Here is a 16,125-nt window from a genome sequence, read left to right on the forward strand (position 1 = left end):
GCTATGCTAAATTGCCCATAGTGTTAGGTGCATTAGTCAGGGGTAAATATAGGATAGGGGACTGGGTCTGGGTGGGTTACTCTTCGGAGGCTCGGTATGGACTTGCTGGGCCGAAGGGCCTGTTTCCATTCTGTAGGGAATCTAATCTAATATTTATTTCCAATGTTTCAGATCCTGTAGCCTTCACCACCTCCAAGTTCCCCTCTAACCATAAATGTTCCTGCTTTGCAAATGTATCACCATTCTTTCACCCTCACTGAGCCAAAGTCCTGGAACTCCCTCCTTGACAGCACTGTGGATGTACCTGTACGACGCAGACTCCAATTGTTCAAGAAGGCAGCTCACCACACCTTCTCGAGGGCAATTAGCAATGAACAACAAATCATTGAATCCTTACAGTATGGAAACAGTCCATTTGGCCCAACAAGTCCATACCAACCCTCCAAAGAGTAACCCACCTAGACCCATTCCCCTAACTAACACACCTAGCCTTCACATCCCTGAACACTATGGGCAATTTAGCATGGCCATATCACCTAACCTGCACGTCTTTGGACTGTGGGAGGAAACCCACACAGACACTGGGAGAATGTGCAAACTCCACACAGACAGTCACCCAAGGCTGGATTTAAACCTGTGTCCCTGATGCCATGAGGCAGCAGTGCTAACCACTGAGCCACCATGAAATACTGGTCTAGCCAATGACACTAACCAAGAATGAATTGTTAGAAAAGTTCTTGTTTGTTCATGGTTTTACGCAATCTTTCTCCTCCTTTGGGTAATTGTAGTGAAGTGCCAGCAGACTAATTTTCAAACAGATCACAAGCATTCTTCTTCCATCACTGCAGTGAAACTTAAACCTGAGCTTCTGGCTCATAACAGTGGCGCTACTTATTGAATATGAGACTCCCATTTTGAACAAGAGCTGTGCAATGTTTCTAAGAGATAATGATAAGAAGCTGTATGGGTACAAGACATTTTGTGGAGAGGTAGCAAAGAATAATGGAAGGAAACCATTCAATTCATCGTTGTTGTGACATCCCTTTGAAAGTGGTGTCTGATTAGTTTCATTTCTTTGCTCTTTGCCCAGAGTCTTGTAACTTTCTCCCTGTCAAGTATTTATCCAATTTCCTTTTTAATGTTATTATTGAAATTCTACAATCACCCTTTCAGGCAGTGAGTTCCAGATTCTATTCATTAAAAAAAGTTTCCACATTTCTCCTCTGGTTCTTCTGCCATTGATTTGTGTTAGAACATAGAACATAGGACATTACAGCGCAGTACAGGCCCTTCAGCCCATGATGTTGCGCCAACCTGTGGAACCAATCTAAAGCCCAACTAACCTTGGTAGAGGAATTGAGTTCCGGAGTCCTGAGATCATGTTGCAGTTGTATAAGGCTCTGGTGCGGCCGCATCTGGAGTATTGTGTGCAGTTTTGGTCGCCATACAATCGGAAGGATGTGGAGGCACTGGAACGGGTGCAGAGGAGGTTTACCAGGGTGTTGCCTGGTATGGTAGGAAGATCGTATGAGGAAAGGCTGAGGCACTTGGTGTTGTTTTCATTGGAGAAAAGAAGGTTTAGGGGTGTCTTGATAGAGGTGTACAAGATGATTAGGGGTTTAGATAGGGTTGACCGTGAGAACCTTTTTCCATGTATGGAGTCAGCTATTACGAGGGAGCATAGCTTTAAATTAAGGGGTGGTAGGTATAGGACAGATGTTAGGGGTAGGTTCTTTACTCAGCGAGTCGTGAGTTCATGGAATGCCCTGCCAGTAGCAGTGGTGGACTCTCCCTCTTTATGGGCATTTAAGCGGGCATTGGATAGGCATATGGAGGATAGTGGGCTAGTGTAGGTTAGGTGGGCTTGGATCGGCGCAACATCGAGGGCCAAAGGGCCTGTACTGCGCTGTATTCTTCTATGTTCTATGTTCTAATCTACACTATTCCATCATCATCCATATGTTTATTCAATGACTATATAAATACATGTAAACATGTGGCTCAGTGTTTAGCCCTTCTGCCTCACAGTGCTAGGGACCCAGGTTCAATTCCAGCCTCGGGCGACTGTCTGTGTAGCGTTTGTATGTTCTCCCCGGTTTTGCATGGGTTTCCTCCAGGTGCTCTGGTTTCCTCCTAGAGTCCAAAGATGTGCAGGTCAGATGAATTGGCCATGCTAAATTGCCCGTAGTGTTAGGTAAGGGGTAAATGTAGGGGTATGGGTGGGTTGCGCTTTGGCGGGGCGGTGTGGACTTGTTGGGCCGAAGGGCCTGTTTCCACACTGTAAGTAATCTAATCTAATCTAATCCAATCTAATCTAATCTAATCTAAATTGCCCATAGTGTCCAGCTATGTGTCAGTTAGTCAGTGGAAATGTAATAGGGTAGGGACATGGGTTTGGGTGGGACATTTTTCCAAGGTTTGGTGTGGACTTGTTGGGCCAAATGGCCTGTTTCAACATTGCAGGAATTTAATGATGAGTGTTCTCTGGTTGCTAACCTTCCTGCCAATGGATACAGTTTCTCCTTATTTATTCAATTAAAACTCAAACATCTCTTTCGAATCTCCCTTTAGATTTCTCTCCTGTTAAATTAAGTAGATTTCAACCATACTGTGAAGCTTTTTAATTTCGCTGTAATTCCTGGTGCCAACTTTTAGATGTCTTTGTCTTCATCCTGCATGCACGGTTCTAACACAGGGTTCTATATAATGTCTGTGCAGAGTACTATCCTATGAATATCCTGAAGTATTATTTAGAGGGTGTCAATCTGCTAGGAACCAAAGCATTCTAATACTTGTGGCTGATCTGTCTGTTCAGCCCTGTTCCCTTCCCTTTCTCACCTTTGCACAAATATCAGCATGGTTGAAAGCAAATTACAAGTGGTAATTGGATGCCAAATCTGGTTGTATAATATGCCATTAAATGGCAAATACAGATGTCTTAATAGCTGCAATAGGTGGTGTACTCTTGCAGTTGGAACATGATCAAATGCAGCCTTTTTATTTTGTACACTGCATGGGATAACCTTAACTTGATATTAATATAAAACTGGTGAGATTTTATTGAGACTAAAGTCCAGACCACTTCTGAAGAAAAGTCAACTGAACTTGATATTTTATTGGGCGCTACACTTTACCTGAATTTCATTTCAATTGAATTCTGATATTGTTTATTTCTCATGATCTCCAAGTAGGATATTGTCTCTGCACTTTGTGGCTCAGTTATGCTATTCCTTCTCACAAAACGGTGACAGTGTACATAAAGCAGAATAAAGAGGAGCCCAATAAACCTGAAAGAGTTGGATCAAAGTGGTTGGTGAGGGGTGTGGAGGGGTGAGTGACTGGCAGCTGATCATCAGAATGATACAACAGAATTAGCAGAAATAAGCCAAACAATTATTTCACCTTTCCTAAAAACAGCAAATGCTGCAGATCACAGTGGGTCAGACAGCATCCATGGAGAGAGAGTAAGCTAATGTTTTGAGTCTAGATGACTCTTCATCAGAACTTATTCCTTCTTGTGCACAGCACTGTGTGCAGGAGATTATTCTGAGACAGGCACAAACTGGGGAGAGGACTGTACTGAAACTATATGATACCTGTATATTCCTCTCTTGTGTTGCAGGTAATTGAAAGCTCAGGGCTGATGTCTAACTTTAACCTGGCACACATACTTGGACTGAAGGATACCCATCTGAGCATCAACAATACTTACAAGTGAGTGAACATTCCTTTAACATTAGAACTGGAGCTGCATCTGAATTATCTCCCTATTTACCACAAACTGTTGTGTTTTACAGGAGTTTCTGGAGTTAATAAGGATTGGAGACCGTTAAACCAATCATAGCGTTATACTCTTGTTTTTATTTAGCAACCTGTTCAAAGATGTTATTACACACTAGACAAACAAGAGCAGAACTCGCGTAGTTAGTGGTCGGGTCTTAGAAAGTGTAGTAGAGCAGAGAGACTTAGGGTTCAGGTATATGGTTCCTTGAAAGTTGCATCACAGGTAGACAGGTTGGTAAAGAAGGTATTTGCACCCATGCCTTCATTGCTTAGACCATTAAGTATAAGAATTGGGATGTCACGTTGCAGTTGTACAGAACATTAGTGAGGGCACTTTGGAGTGTTGTGTACAGTTGTGGTCGCCCTGCTATAGGAAGAATATTATTAAATTGGAGAGGGTGCAGAAAAGATTTACAAGGATCTTACCTGGACTGGAGGGTTTGTGTTATAAGGAGAGGCTGGATAGGCTGGCACTTTTTTCACTGGGGTGTAAGAGGTTGAGGGGTGACCTATAGAGGTTTGTAAAATCAAGAGGGACTAGAAAATTCTAAGGTGATTAGAAAATGTTTTTTTCTCTAGCATGGGGGGAAATTCAAAACCAGAGGGCATACTTTTAAGATTGGAAGAAAAAGATTTATAAGGGACCTGAGTGACAACATTTTTACACAGAGGGTGGCTCTATGTACCAGAGGAAGTGGTGGATGCAGGTACAGTTACATATTTAAAAGACATTTGGATAGGTACATGAATCGAAAAGGTTTGCGGGGATATGGGCCAAATGCACGTAAAGGGACTAGGTTAGTTTGGGAAACTTAGTCTTCATGGATGAGTTTGACCAAAGGGTCTATTATCTGACCTCTAGACCAGATATTCTTGAACCAAGGCCTTCTGGCTCTGGGGTAGGGACACTACCACTGCATCAAAAAAGCTTCATTCACATAGTTTTAACTCTGTTGCTGCAGCCTCAGGATCATGGAACTTCCCCTTTCTGTGAAGTTCTGTTCCCGGTGGTGAGACTGGAGAGATTAAGGAAAAGGTGCTTCTGGGAATTAGTGCTCTAAGTTATACAAGTTGTCACAGAATTGCATGGATCCTTTAGCTTCCTCTTTTCAATTCTCAGATAAATCTGTAACAATAATACTCACATTTTCTTAAGTCCAGTTGTTTTTGATTGGTTAGTTAAATAGTGTGGGTTGGTTTATTTTTTGGGCAGTACCTGTGCCTACAGCAGTGGTGTGCATTGAGGAACTAAAGCTGGTGTTGTAGGTATAGCTGCCAGTGATTATTGATAAGGTAGTGGCCTGAGCTGGTTTGTTGAGGAGAGTATAAAGGGTGCCCAGTAATAAAGTTACTCTAATAGGAGGGATTATTTCCTAGAAGGATGGCATAGGATTAATAGGAAAGATAAGGATGGCAAGGCAGGGTTGGAATTGAAATGGGGGAATGGCATGGAGGGAGAGGTGCCATGTGATAGATGGATGAGATACAATGTGAACATAGGACTTGGAAATGATTGTAAATCACTCTACCCTTCAAGCCTGCTCCACCATTCAATAAGATCTGATTGCTCACATTTCCCACTAACCCCAATAACATTTCACTCCTTGCTTATCACAAAACTAACTACCTCTGCCTTTAAAATATTCGAACATTGTCCTTCCACTGCCTTTTGAGGGAGAGTTCCAAAGATTTACGACCCTCTGTGAGAAGAAATTTCTCCTCATCTCTCTTGCATCGGCCACACACTCTCTTTTTAACCAGTAACCCCTCGGTCGAGAATCTCCCACACCGATCCAGACCCTATGATGACAGATTTGATCAAGTGCGGCAAAATGATCGGAAGTTATTTGATAAAACCTATTATCTGAAAACTGAAGATGAAGATTCATAAGACTTGAATGAAATGATTTGACAGAAGCTGTCTGCTGAATTAAAATAGCACATCAGTGTTGATTTTAAAAATGAAGCAGACAATGACAGTCTAATCCCACCAGAGTTTCTCACTCCAATGGACATGGCACCATAGAAATGTGGACTCGGGGAAGGAGCAGTTATAATGTTGGCATGAAACTTGAATCCTAAACAAGGACATTGTAATCGAACAAGGATAGTTAAGAAATTGTTTTTTTAGATGATAAACATTAACATTATAACTGACCGATTTAGAGGAAATAAAATGTTTATATCCTGAATAATTAAGCCCATAAGATGTAAACCTGCCTTTAGAACTCAAGAAAAAAAACTTCTCAATTAGATTTTCATATTAGATGTCTATAGATAAGTCACGGGGCCAGACTCATGACAAATTTATATTTATATTTCTCGGTATGATTTACACTTGGACAACTTTATATAGCTTTCTCCAGAGTGAGACGGTTTTATTCTGTTAAACCTTCTGGTGAAAGAATAATTACACATTTTATATTTAAAGGAGTACTGTTCAAATACTATATGAATTTGACTGCAAATGCTTTAAGAGTCTCTGCTACATTAAAATGTTCTTCATACATCTTAAAAAGGAAGAGTAGGTCATTCAGCCCTTTCGGCCTAAGAACAAAGAACAGTACAGCACAGGAACAGGCCCTTCGGCCCACCAAGCCTGTGCTGACACATGCCACCTTTCCAAACGAAAACCTGTATCCCTCTATTCCTCGCCTATTCTTGTCAAAATTTCTCTTAAACATGGCTATTGTATCTGCTTCTACCACCTCCTCTGGCAGTGCATTCCAGGCACTTACCATTCACTGCGTAAAAAAAACCTGCCTCTCCCATCTTCAATGAACCTTTTACCTTCACCCTATGTCCCCTTGTAATTGATGTTTCTACTCTGGGAAAAAGGCTCTGACTATTCATTCTATCCATGTCTGTCATAATTTGGTAAACTTCTATCAGGTCATCCCTCAGCCTTTGATGTCCAAGTTTGTACAATCTCTGCTCGTAGCTAATACCCTCCAAACCAGGCAACCTCCTGGTAAATTGTTTCTGTACCCTCTCCAAAGCCTCCATCACCTTCAGGTATTATGGTGACCAGAATTGTACACAATATTCGAAATGTGGCCAAACTAAAATTCTATAGGTGCAACGTGACTTGCTAATTTTTATACTCTGCCCCATGAAGGCAAGCATGCCATATCCAGGTTGATGCAAGCCTAACCTCTGCAGCCTTTCCTAATAAAATGACCCACCCTTTCTAGATATTAGTCTGGTGAATCTTCTCTGAACTGTTGCCAATGTAATTACATCTGTCCTTAAATAAGCAGACCATCACTGTGCATAGTACTCCAGGTGTGATTCCAGTGCCCTTCTCATCTTTTAAATTGAGTTCCCTTGCAAAAAAAAATATTCTTTTAGCTTTCCTCATTTCTTGCTGTACCTGCACACTAGCCTTTTGTGATTCATGCAGTCCTATACCCCAATTCCTCTGCAGCTCAGAGCTCAGGTATTTCTCACCAGTTAAACATTTATTTTAATTTCTTCAAAATGGATGATTTCACATGTTCCCACATTATACTCCGTTTGTCAGATACTTACCCTCTTACATAACCTATCCAAACATTTTTGTAGCTTATTTATGTCTTCTTCACAATTTACTTCACTCTCTATCTTTGTGCTGTCAGTAAATTTGACAATCATACCTTCTGTCCCTTCATCCAAGTGATTTTATATAAATTGTAAACAGTTGGAATCCCAGCACTGACTTCTGTGATACATTACTCATAGAGTCCTACAGCACGGAAACAGGCCTTTTGGCCCAAACCAGTCCATGTCGACCAAAAATGTCTGACCATGCTAACCCCATTTCCCTGCACTTGGCCCATATCCTTCTCATCCTTTCCTATTCCTGTATTTGTCCAAATGCCTTTTAAATATTATTAATGTACCTGCCTCAACTTCCTCCACTGGCAACTTATTCCATATGTGTACCACCCTCTGTGTAAAAATATTGCCCCTCAGGTTCCCTTTTATTCTTTCCCTTCTAACCGTAAATTGATGTTCTCCAGTCCTCAATTGGCCAACCCTGAGAAAAAGACTGAGTGCATTCACCCTATCCATGCCTCTCATGATCTTCTACACCTTTATAAGGTCCCTCCTCAGTCTCCTATGATCTAAAGAAAAAAGTCCTAGCTTGTCCAACCTTTCCCTATAACTCGACTATTGAGTCCAGGCAACTTCCTAGTAAATTTCTTTTGCACTCTTTCCTGTTTAATGACATCCTTCCTATAACAAGGTGACCAAAACTGAACACAAGTGCAGCCTCACCAATAGCTTGTATAACTGCAACTTAATTTCCCAACTTCTATACTCAATGTCCTGACTGATGGAGGCCAGTCTGCCAAAAATCATCTTCACTGCCCTGTCTATCTTTGACTCCACTTTCAGAGAACTATGAACGTAAACTCCAAGATCCCTGTGTTCCACTACACTCCTTAAAGCTCTACCATTCACCATCTTGATTTGACTTTCCAAAATGCAAGTAATTCCAAATTACATCTTGTTAGCCGGAAAAGATCCATTAATGCCTACTTTCTGCTTCCTGGACACCAGTCAATATTCTGCTCATTCCTGATGAAGGGCTTTTGCCCAAAATGTCGATTTTCCTGCTCCTCTGATGCTGCCTGACCTACTGTGCTTTTCCAGCACCACTCTAATTTTGACAATATTCTATCAATGTCAATCTGCCATCCTATATCATAAGCTTTTATTTACTATATACAATGGTACTGTATCAAATGCTTCTGGGAGTCTAAGTACGTTTTCCTTTATCCAAAATACACGTTACTTCCTCAAAAACTCTAATAAATCTCCTTGCTATAGGAACAATGTTATGAAAGTTGAAAGGGTCCAGAAAAGATTTGCAAGCGTGTTGCCAGGGCTGCAAGGTTTGAGCTGTAGGGAGAGGCTGAATAGGTTGGGGCTATTTTCCCTGGAATGTCAGAGGCTGAGGGGTGACCTTACAGAGGTTTATAAAATCATGAGGGGCATAGATAGGGTAAATAGACAAGGTCTTTTCCCTGGGGTAGGGGAGTCTAAAACTAGAGGACATAGGTTTAGGTGAGAGGGGAACGATTTAAAAGGGATATAAGTGGCATTTTTCTCTTGCAGAGGATGGTGCATATATGGAATGACCTGTCAGAAGAAGTGGTGGAGGCTGGTACAATTGCAACATTTAAAAGTATCTGGATATGTTTATGAATAAGAAGAGTTCAGAGGGATATGGGCCAAGTGCTGGCAAATGGGACTAGATTTATTTAGAATATCTGGTCAGCATGGATGAATTGGGCCGAAAGGTTTGTTTCCATGCTGTACATCACTATGACTCCATGAGATTGGTTAAGCAAGATTTCCCTTTCACAAAACCATGTTGACACTACCTGATTGCCTTAAATTTATCCAAGTGCATTGCTATAATGTCTTTATTAATAGCTTCTAACATACTCCTTATGACAGATGTTAATGTAACTGACTTATATTCTCTGCTTCCTGTCTCTTTTTTTATTACCTGCCAATAGAATGGAATGTTTTGCGTATATAGGGAGTTTTGGAAAATTAAAACCAATGAATCAGCTATCTCACTAGCTACTATCTCTTAGGACGTTAGGATGAGGTCCATTAGGATCTGGGCACTTGTATAACAATTTGCTCTGCACCACTTCTCTGGTGATTGTGATTTTCTGGAGTTTTTCCCTTCCTTCCATTTCCTGATTCATTGCTACCACTGGGATATTACTCTCTATATATTCTCTATAGTGATGACTGATGCAAAATACCTGTTCACTTTATCTGTCATCTCTTACTCAATCCTCCAGACTCATTTTGTTTTTTGTTTTTTATGTATTTATAGAAACTCTTACTACTTTTTTATATTATTGGCTAACTTTCTCTTGTATTCAAATTTTTCCCTCAGTAAGGTTTGATCATTCTTTGTTAATTTTTATATAATGTTCAATCTTCACAATTATTTCCTTTCTTTTTAAGTTTGATACTCTCTTAAACCTTTCTTGTTAACAAAGGATGGGGGGACCGTCCCTTGGAATTTCCTGACTCATTGGAATGTATCTATTCTGCTTGTTTTGAAATATTCCCTTAAATATTATCACTGTGTCTCTATTGACTTATTATGTAAACTAATTTGCCAATTTGTTGAGATTGACAGATTTTTAATCAGTAAGGTGGTTATGGGAGGAAGGCGGGAAAGAGGAATTGTGGATTATTGGGTGAGATTGAATAGCAGGACAGGCCTGATGGGCTAAATGGCCTACCTTTGCTTCTATGCCTTGTACTTTCGTAGTGTTATGGTCTAATTCATTTCAGCTTGCTGTTTTCATGCCTTCGCAATTGCTCTAATTTAAATTTTTTAAAATGTCTCCATTCCTGAAATTGAGTGTAAAATTCAATTATATTATGGCTGTGGCTCGGTAGGGGTGCCTTCATCATGAGAGTATTAATTAGATCCTATCTGATTATGTAACACCAGGTGTAGTTGGCTCATACTGTTCTATGAAACTCTTCTGAAAACATACTATGAATTCCGACTTAATCTGCTTTTTACTCATCTGAATTTTCCAGTCTATACACAGATTAAAAATCTCCCATGATTATCTGACAAGCTCCTATTGTTTCTTCCTTTATGGTTCACCCGACTATGTGGTACTGTTAGGAGGCCTGTACACTATTCACATAACTTTTATTATTTCTCGTCTCTACCTAAACCATTTCCACACTTCTAACTTACATCATCTTTCCCAATGGTGCTAATAACATCATTAATTAACAGAGTCACCCTGCACATTTTCCAAACTTCCTGTACTTCCTAAATATTGTGTATGCTTCAGTGTACCAATCCCAATCTGCCATCTGCAGCCATGTCTCTGAAATTTGGTCCTTTAAATTGCATTATAGAGGGACCATTTCCAGCTGCTGCTTTTATTAACTCAGTTAGAGACAAGAAAACCTGCAGATGCTGGAATCCAAAGCAGACAAACAGGATGCTGAAAGAACACAGCAAGCCAGGCAGCATCAGGAGCTGGAGAAGTCAACATTTCAGGTGTAACCTGAAGAAGTCCCGAAACGTCAACTTCTCCAGCTCCTGATGCTGCCTGGCTTGCTGTGTTCCAGCCTGCTGCTTGTCAGCTTTTATTAACTAAGCCCAAATGCTCTCCCAATGGACATCCTGCTTTAAGATTTGGAACTTGAGAATTTAAACTGTAAATTTCAGTTACATGCTGATCCCAATTTGAAATTTCCCATTCTGCCGTGGGGCAGCATGATGTCTCAGTGGTTAGCGCTGCTGCCTCACAGCGCCAGCGACCCAGCTTCAATTCCAGCCTTGGGCGACTGTCTGTGTGGAGCTTGCACATTCTCCCCGTGTCTGCGTTGGTTTCCTCCGGGTGCTCTGGTTTCCTCCCACACTCCAAAGATGTGCAGGTGAGGTGAATTGGCCATGCTAAATTGCCCATAGTGTTAGGTGCATTAGTCAGAGGGAAATCATCTGGGTGGGTTACTCTTTGGAGGGTCGGTGTGGACTGGTTGGGCCGAAGGGCCTGTTTCCACACTGTAGGGAATCTAATCTAATCATTCTCTGCTCTGCATTTTTGCTGAATTGAAAATTTACATCTAATGGACCAGAATACAAGGGGATCAGAAGGATCTTGTGACTCAGTGATAGTGTCCCTTCCTATTGCACCTACCCTGGCGGTGTGTCAAAACATACCTGAACAAGTTAATTAAAAATAATCACAAGGGGGACAACGCCATGCTTCAGCTACACAACGTTCTGGTTCGGCCATACCTAGTGTCTCACTGCGGACTTCCGATTCCCACATCTTAGGAAATTTTTGATGGGGGGAGTGTCACATAGATTCACCAAAATAATACCGAGAATCCCAATGTCATATTATGAAAAGAGGTCAAACTAGTATTGTATTCCTTGAGATTAAGAAGAGATTTATTGTAGTTGTCAAGAAATTAAGTATTGCAGCTAGATTAAGTAAAAAGCAACTAGTTCCCCTAGGGAACTCAAGACTGCAGGGCAAAGTCTTAAAAAAAAACTAGAGGCAGATCTTTCAGGATTTTTGCAATTAAGAAACGTGTCCTCATGCAAAGGGATTGATGAAGCTTGTGTCTCTCTTCGGCAAATGGCAATTTATCCTAGATCAGCTGGTATTAAAACCGAAAATTGATAAGAGTTTATTATCCAAAGTTATTGCGTGAAAGGTATTGTCAGCTGTGGTATAGCTGATTGCACTCGTGTCTCTGACTTGTTTGGTTTTGAGTCCCACTTGAGGGCTTAAGGCAAAAAGAAGAATGACAGTCCAGTACAAGCTGGGAGAGTGCTATGTTTTGGATGAATTGTTGAACAGAGGCCTGCAAGATCATAAGAGCAGAATTAGGCCATTTGACCCATTTGAGTCCACCATTCGATCATGGCTAATATGTTTCTCAACCCCATTCTCCTGTTTTCCTCCTGTAACCTTTGATCCCTTTATAATCAAGAACCTATCAATCTCTGTCTTAAATACACCCAATGACTTGGCCTCCACAGCCTTCTACAGTAATGAGTTTCACAGATCCACCACCCTCTGGCTGAAGAACTTCCTTCTCATCTCGTCCCTTCATTCTGAGGCTAGGCACTCGGGTCTTAGTCTTTTCTACGGATGGAAGCATCTTCTCCACTTCCACTGATCCAGGCCTCTCAGTATTCTGTAAGTTTCAATCAGATCCCACCCCCTGATCCTTCTAAATCCACTGAGTGCAGGCACAGAGTCCTCAACCGCTCTTCATATGACAAGCCCAGGATCATTATTGTAAACCTGCCCAGACCCCCTCCAAGGTTATCCCTCCTTAGATACAGGGCCTGTAACTGCTCACAATATTCCTCAGCACAGCCTCATGCAGCCTCAGCAATACATTCCAGCTCTTGTATTCTAGCCCTCTCAAAATGAATGCAAATATTGCATTTGCCTTCCTAACTGCCAAATGAACCAACATATTAACCTTAAGAAAATCATGAACGAGGACTCTTAAGTCTGTTTGTGCTTCAGATTTCCAAACCCTTTCCCTATTTAGGAACAGTCTATGGCTCTATTGTTCCTACCAAAGTGCATAACCTCACACTTTCCCACACTGTGTTCCATCTGCCACTTCTTTGCCCACTCTCCTAATCTGTCTAAGTCCTTTTGCATTGCCACTCGCTAACCACCTGACGCCTGGAGGAAGCACGCCTCATCTTCCGCCTTGGGACTCTTCAACCCCACAGCATCAATGTGGATTTGACCAGTTTCCTCATTTCCAAGGGCTTTTAACTGAAACATCAATTCTCCTGCTCCTCAGATGCTTCCTGACCTGCTGTACTTTTCCAGCATCACGTTCTTGAAATCTCCAGCCTCGGCAGTCCTCACTTTCACCTAACTCCTTCTGCAGCCTCTCTACCTCCTCAACAATACCTGTCACTCCACCTGTCTCTGTGTTATCCATAAATATAACTACAATGCCCTCAGCTCCTTTGTCCAGATCGTTAATATATAACGTGAATAGTTGTGATCTAAACAGGGACCCTTGTGGAAGATCATTGTTCATCAGCTGCCATACTGAAAAAGACTCCCTTATTCCCACACTTAATCTTTTGCCAGTGTGCCAATTCTTTATCAATGCCAGTACCTTGCCCCAGATACCACAGGTTCTTATTTAGCAGACTCCATCTGCCTGTTTATGGGCTGTAAAAGATTCCATTGCTCTATTGTGAAGAGCATGATTGTTATCCCTTGTGTCTTGGCCAATGTCAATCCTCAACCAACATCACGAACACAGATTATTTAGTGCTTTTCCTTATTAGTTCATGGGATATTGTTATCGCTGGCTGGGCCAGCATTTGTTGCCCATCCCCTGTTGCTTTTGATAAGGTGATGGTAAGCAGCCCTTTTAAACTGCTATAATCCATTTGATGTAGATAGACCCATTATGCTGTCAGGGAAGGACTTCCAGAATTTTGACCCAGAAACATTGAAGGAATAGCAATACATTTCCAAGTCAGGATGGTGTGTCATTTGGAGGGGAACTTACAGGTGGTGGTGTTCCCATGTATCTGCTGCCCTAGTCCTTCTAGATGTAAGTGGTTGTGGATCTAGAAGGTGCTGTCCATGGAGCTGTGGTAAATTTCTACAGTTCATCTTGTTGATGGTATGCACTGCCTCTACTGAACCGTTAATAGTGGAGGGAGTGAATATTGGTGGGTGTGGTGCCAATCAAGCAGATTGTTTTGTCCTAAATGGTGTCAAGCTTCTTAAGCATTTTTGGAGCTGCACTCCTCCAGGCAATTGAGGGGTTTTCCGTCACACTCCTGAGTTGTGCCTTGTAGATAGTTATCAGGCTTTGGGGAATTGGGAGGCGACTTACTTGCTACAAGGTACCAAACCTCTGATCAGGTCCTGTAGCCTTAGTATTTATGTGACTAGTTCCAGTTCAGTTTCTGTTCAATGATAACCCCAGAATGTTGACGGTGGGAGCTCAGTGATGGTAATGCCGTTGCATATCAAGAGACAATATTTTGAATCTTCTTGCTGGAGTGGTCATTACCATAATGTTAACCAGATTTAAAGTTTAAAGTATAGATGTTAAAATACAAGTACGGGTGGGACAAATGTTGAGTTATGTTACAGATCAACACCAATCTGTTTGAATAGCCTAGATGTTTGGAGGCTGCTACCCAGGGGTTGACAGGGCTTCAGTGCTGCAGGCAGTCTCTCTCTGCCTACCTGGCTTCAGCTACAAATCCTGGATGCTCTGTGCAAGAGCTACCACTTTCGTAATGGTGGCCTGACCTGCCAAATTCTTTATTTCAGTCTAAATGTTGGAGAGAAGAAGCCTCCACCGAGAGCATTGTCTCTTACTGGAAAAGACAGGCTGCTGCATCCTCCTAGCTGGGGGTGCTCCTGCAGTTGAATTTTCAACCTTGAGAGCCCACCTGCTGCTTCAATTGGACAGTGAGTTCTCCCACTGGCCATTAGTTGGTCAATTTAAGGAAACTCACAGCCTGGATTACTGTTCTCGACATATTACAAACTCTGGCCGTCATGGTGTTATTTTCTTTAAATTGTGGAATTTGGGAGTTCTCTGTCACTCGCATTTGAACAGATTGAGGTGGGACGAGGTTTTCTGGTGTTTGGTTTAATTAACAGAGGGGTTTGACCTATTGCTTCATAACAGTTATGACATGGAGGTGAAACCCTTCTGTTAATTAAACTAAAACAAGTGACAGAGAACTCTTAAATTCCACTATTTAAAGAAAATAACATTGATTTATTTTCTGAGTCTAAAATTGAACATTAAGCAAAAACTATTCACAAACCTAAGCCCACCCTTTCTCTTAACTGCTTACTTTCTGACTCCAACTCTGTAAAAATAATTTGCTGTTCCAATAGGACACTTATTAAAATTATATTAACTTAACCTCAAAATCACACAGTCTCTGTCTTCTTCTGCCTTTCTAAACTTTCTTGGTAAACTTGGGCAGCATCTTCAAATCCTAGAACCTCTTTAGCAATCTAAAGAGCCATTTCCCTCACTTTTAATTTAACCAACCACAAGAAAGCAAAATTAAACAAGTTTTATTTGAAGATCTAGAACACTAATTGCCAAGTGTTTAAATCTGCTGGGATCTTTTGTACCCCAAATTTGTACCTGTCCAAATCTCTGATTGAATCTGTCTAAACCGTCTAAATCTCAGACGATGAGCCCCCAAACTGTTATTGAAGTAGGTGGGGAAAATACTGCCCTTCTTATTTTTCATAAAGTGTCATGTCCATGAATGAAAACAGCATACTCACTGAGCTTTTTAAAAAATAGTTTGAACATAACCTCCTGGCTTTTGTATGCAATGACTCTGTGTATAAAACTCAGGACAGACCAGTAGACGTGATCTATATAGAGGCGAAAGTGAGGACTGCAAATGCTGGAGATAAGAGTCAAGATTAGAGTGGTGCTGGAAAAGCACAGCAGGTCAGGCAGCATCCAAGGAGCAGGAAAATCAACTTTTCGGACAGGAGCCCTTCATCAGGAATGAAGCTGGGAGCCTCTGGAGTAGAGAGATAAATAGGAAGGGGAGTGGGGCTGTGGGGATGGTAGCTAAGAGTGCAATAGGTGGATGGAGGTGGGGATAAAGGTGATAGGTCGGAGAGGAGGGTGGAGCGGATAGGTGGGAAGGAAGATCATGAGGATGGCACTGAGCTGGAAGGTTGGAACTGGAGTAAGGTGGGGGAAGGGGAAATGAGGAAACTGGTGAAGTCCACATTGATGCCCTGGGGTTGAAGTGTTCCGAGGTGGAAGATGAGGCGTTCTTCCTCCAGG

General features: G+C 41.6%; 1 protein-coding gene across 5 annotated transcripts in view; it reads left to right on the plus strand.

Annotated features, from left to right (window-relative positions):
- The window catches only part of prom2 (prominin 2), an 88,812-nt gene that overhangs the window by 50,701 nt on the left and 21,986 nt on the right, over positions 1 to 16,125 (plus strand). For all 5 annotated transcript variants that reach the window (XM_043712938.1, XM_043712937.1, XM_043712940.1 and 2 more), the window contains one exon: positions 3,623 to 3,714. In XM_043712938.1, coding sequence (XP_043568873.1) covers positions 3,623 to 3,714 — 92 coding nt within the window. The remainder of the gene's footprint in view (positions 1 to 3,622; positions 3,715 to 16,125) is intronic.

This window comes from Chiloscyllium plagiosum, chromosome 22 (assembly GCF_004010195.1).
Source record: "Chiloscyllium plagiosum isolate BGI_BamShark_2017 chromosome 22, ASM401019v2, whole genome shotgun sequence".
NCBI lineage: Eukaryota > Metazoa > Chordata > Chondrichthyes > Orectolobiformes > Hemiscylliidae > Chiloscyllium > Chiloscyllium plagiosum.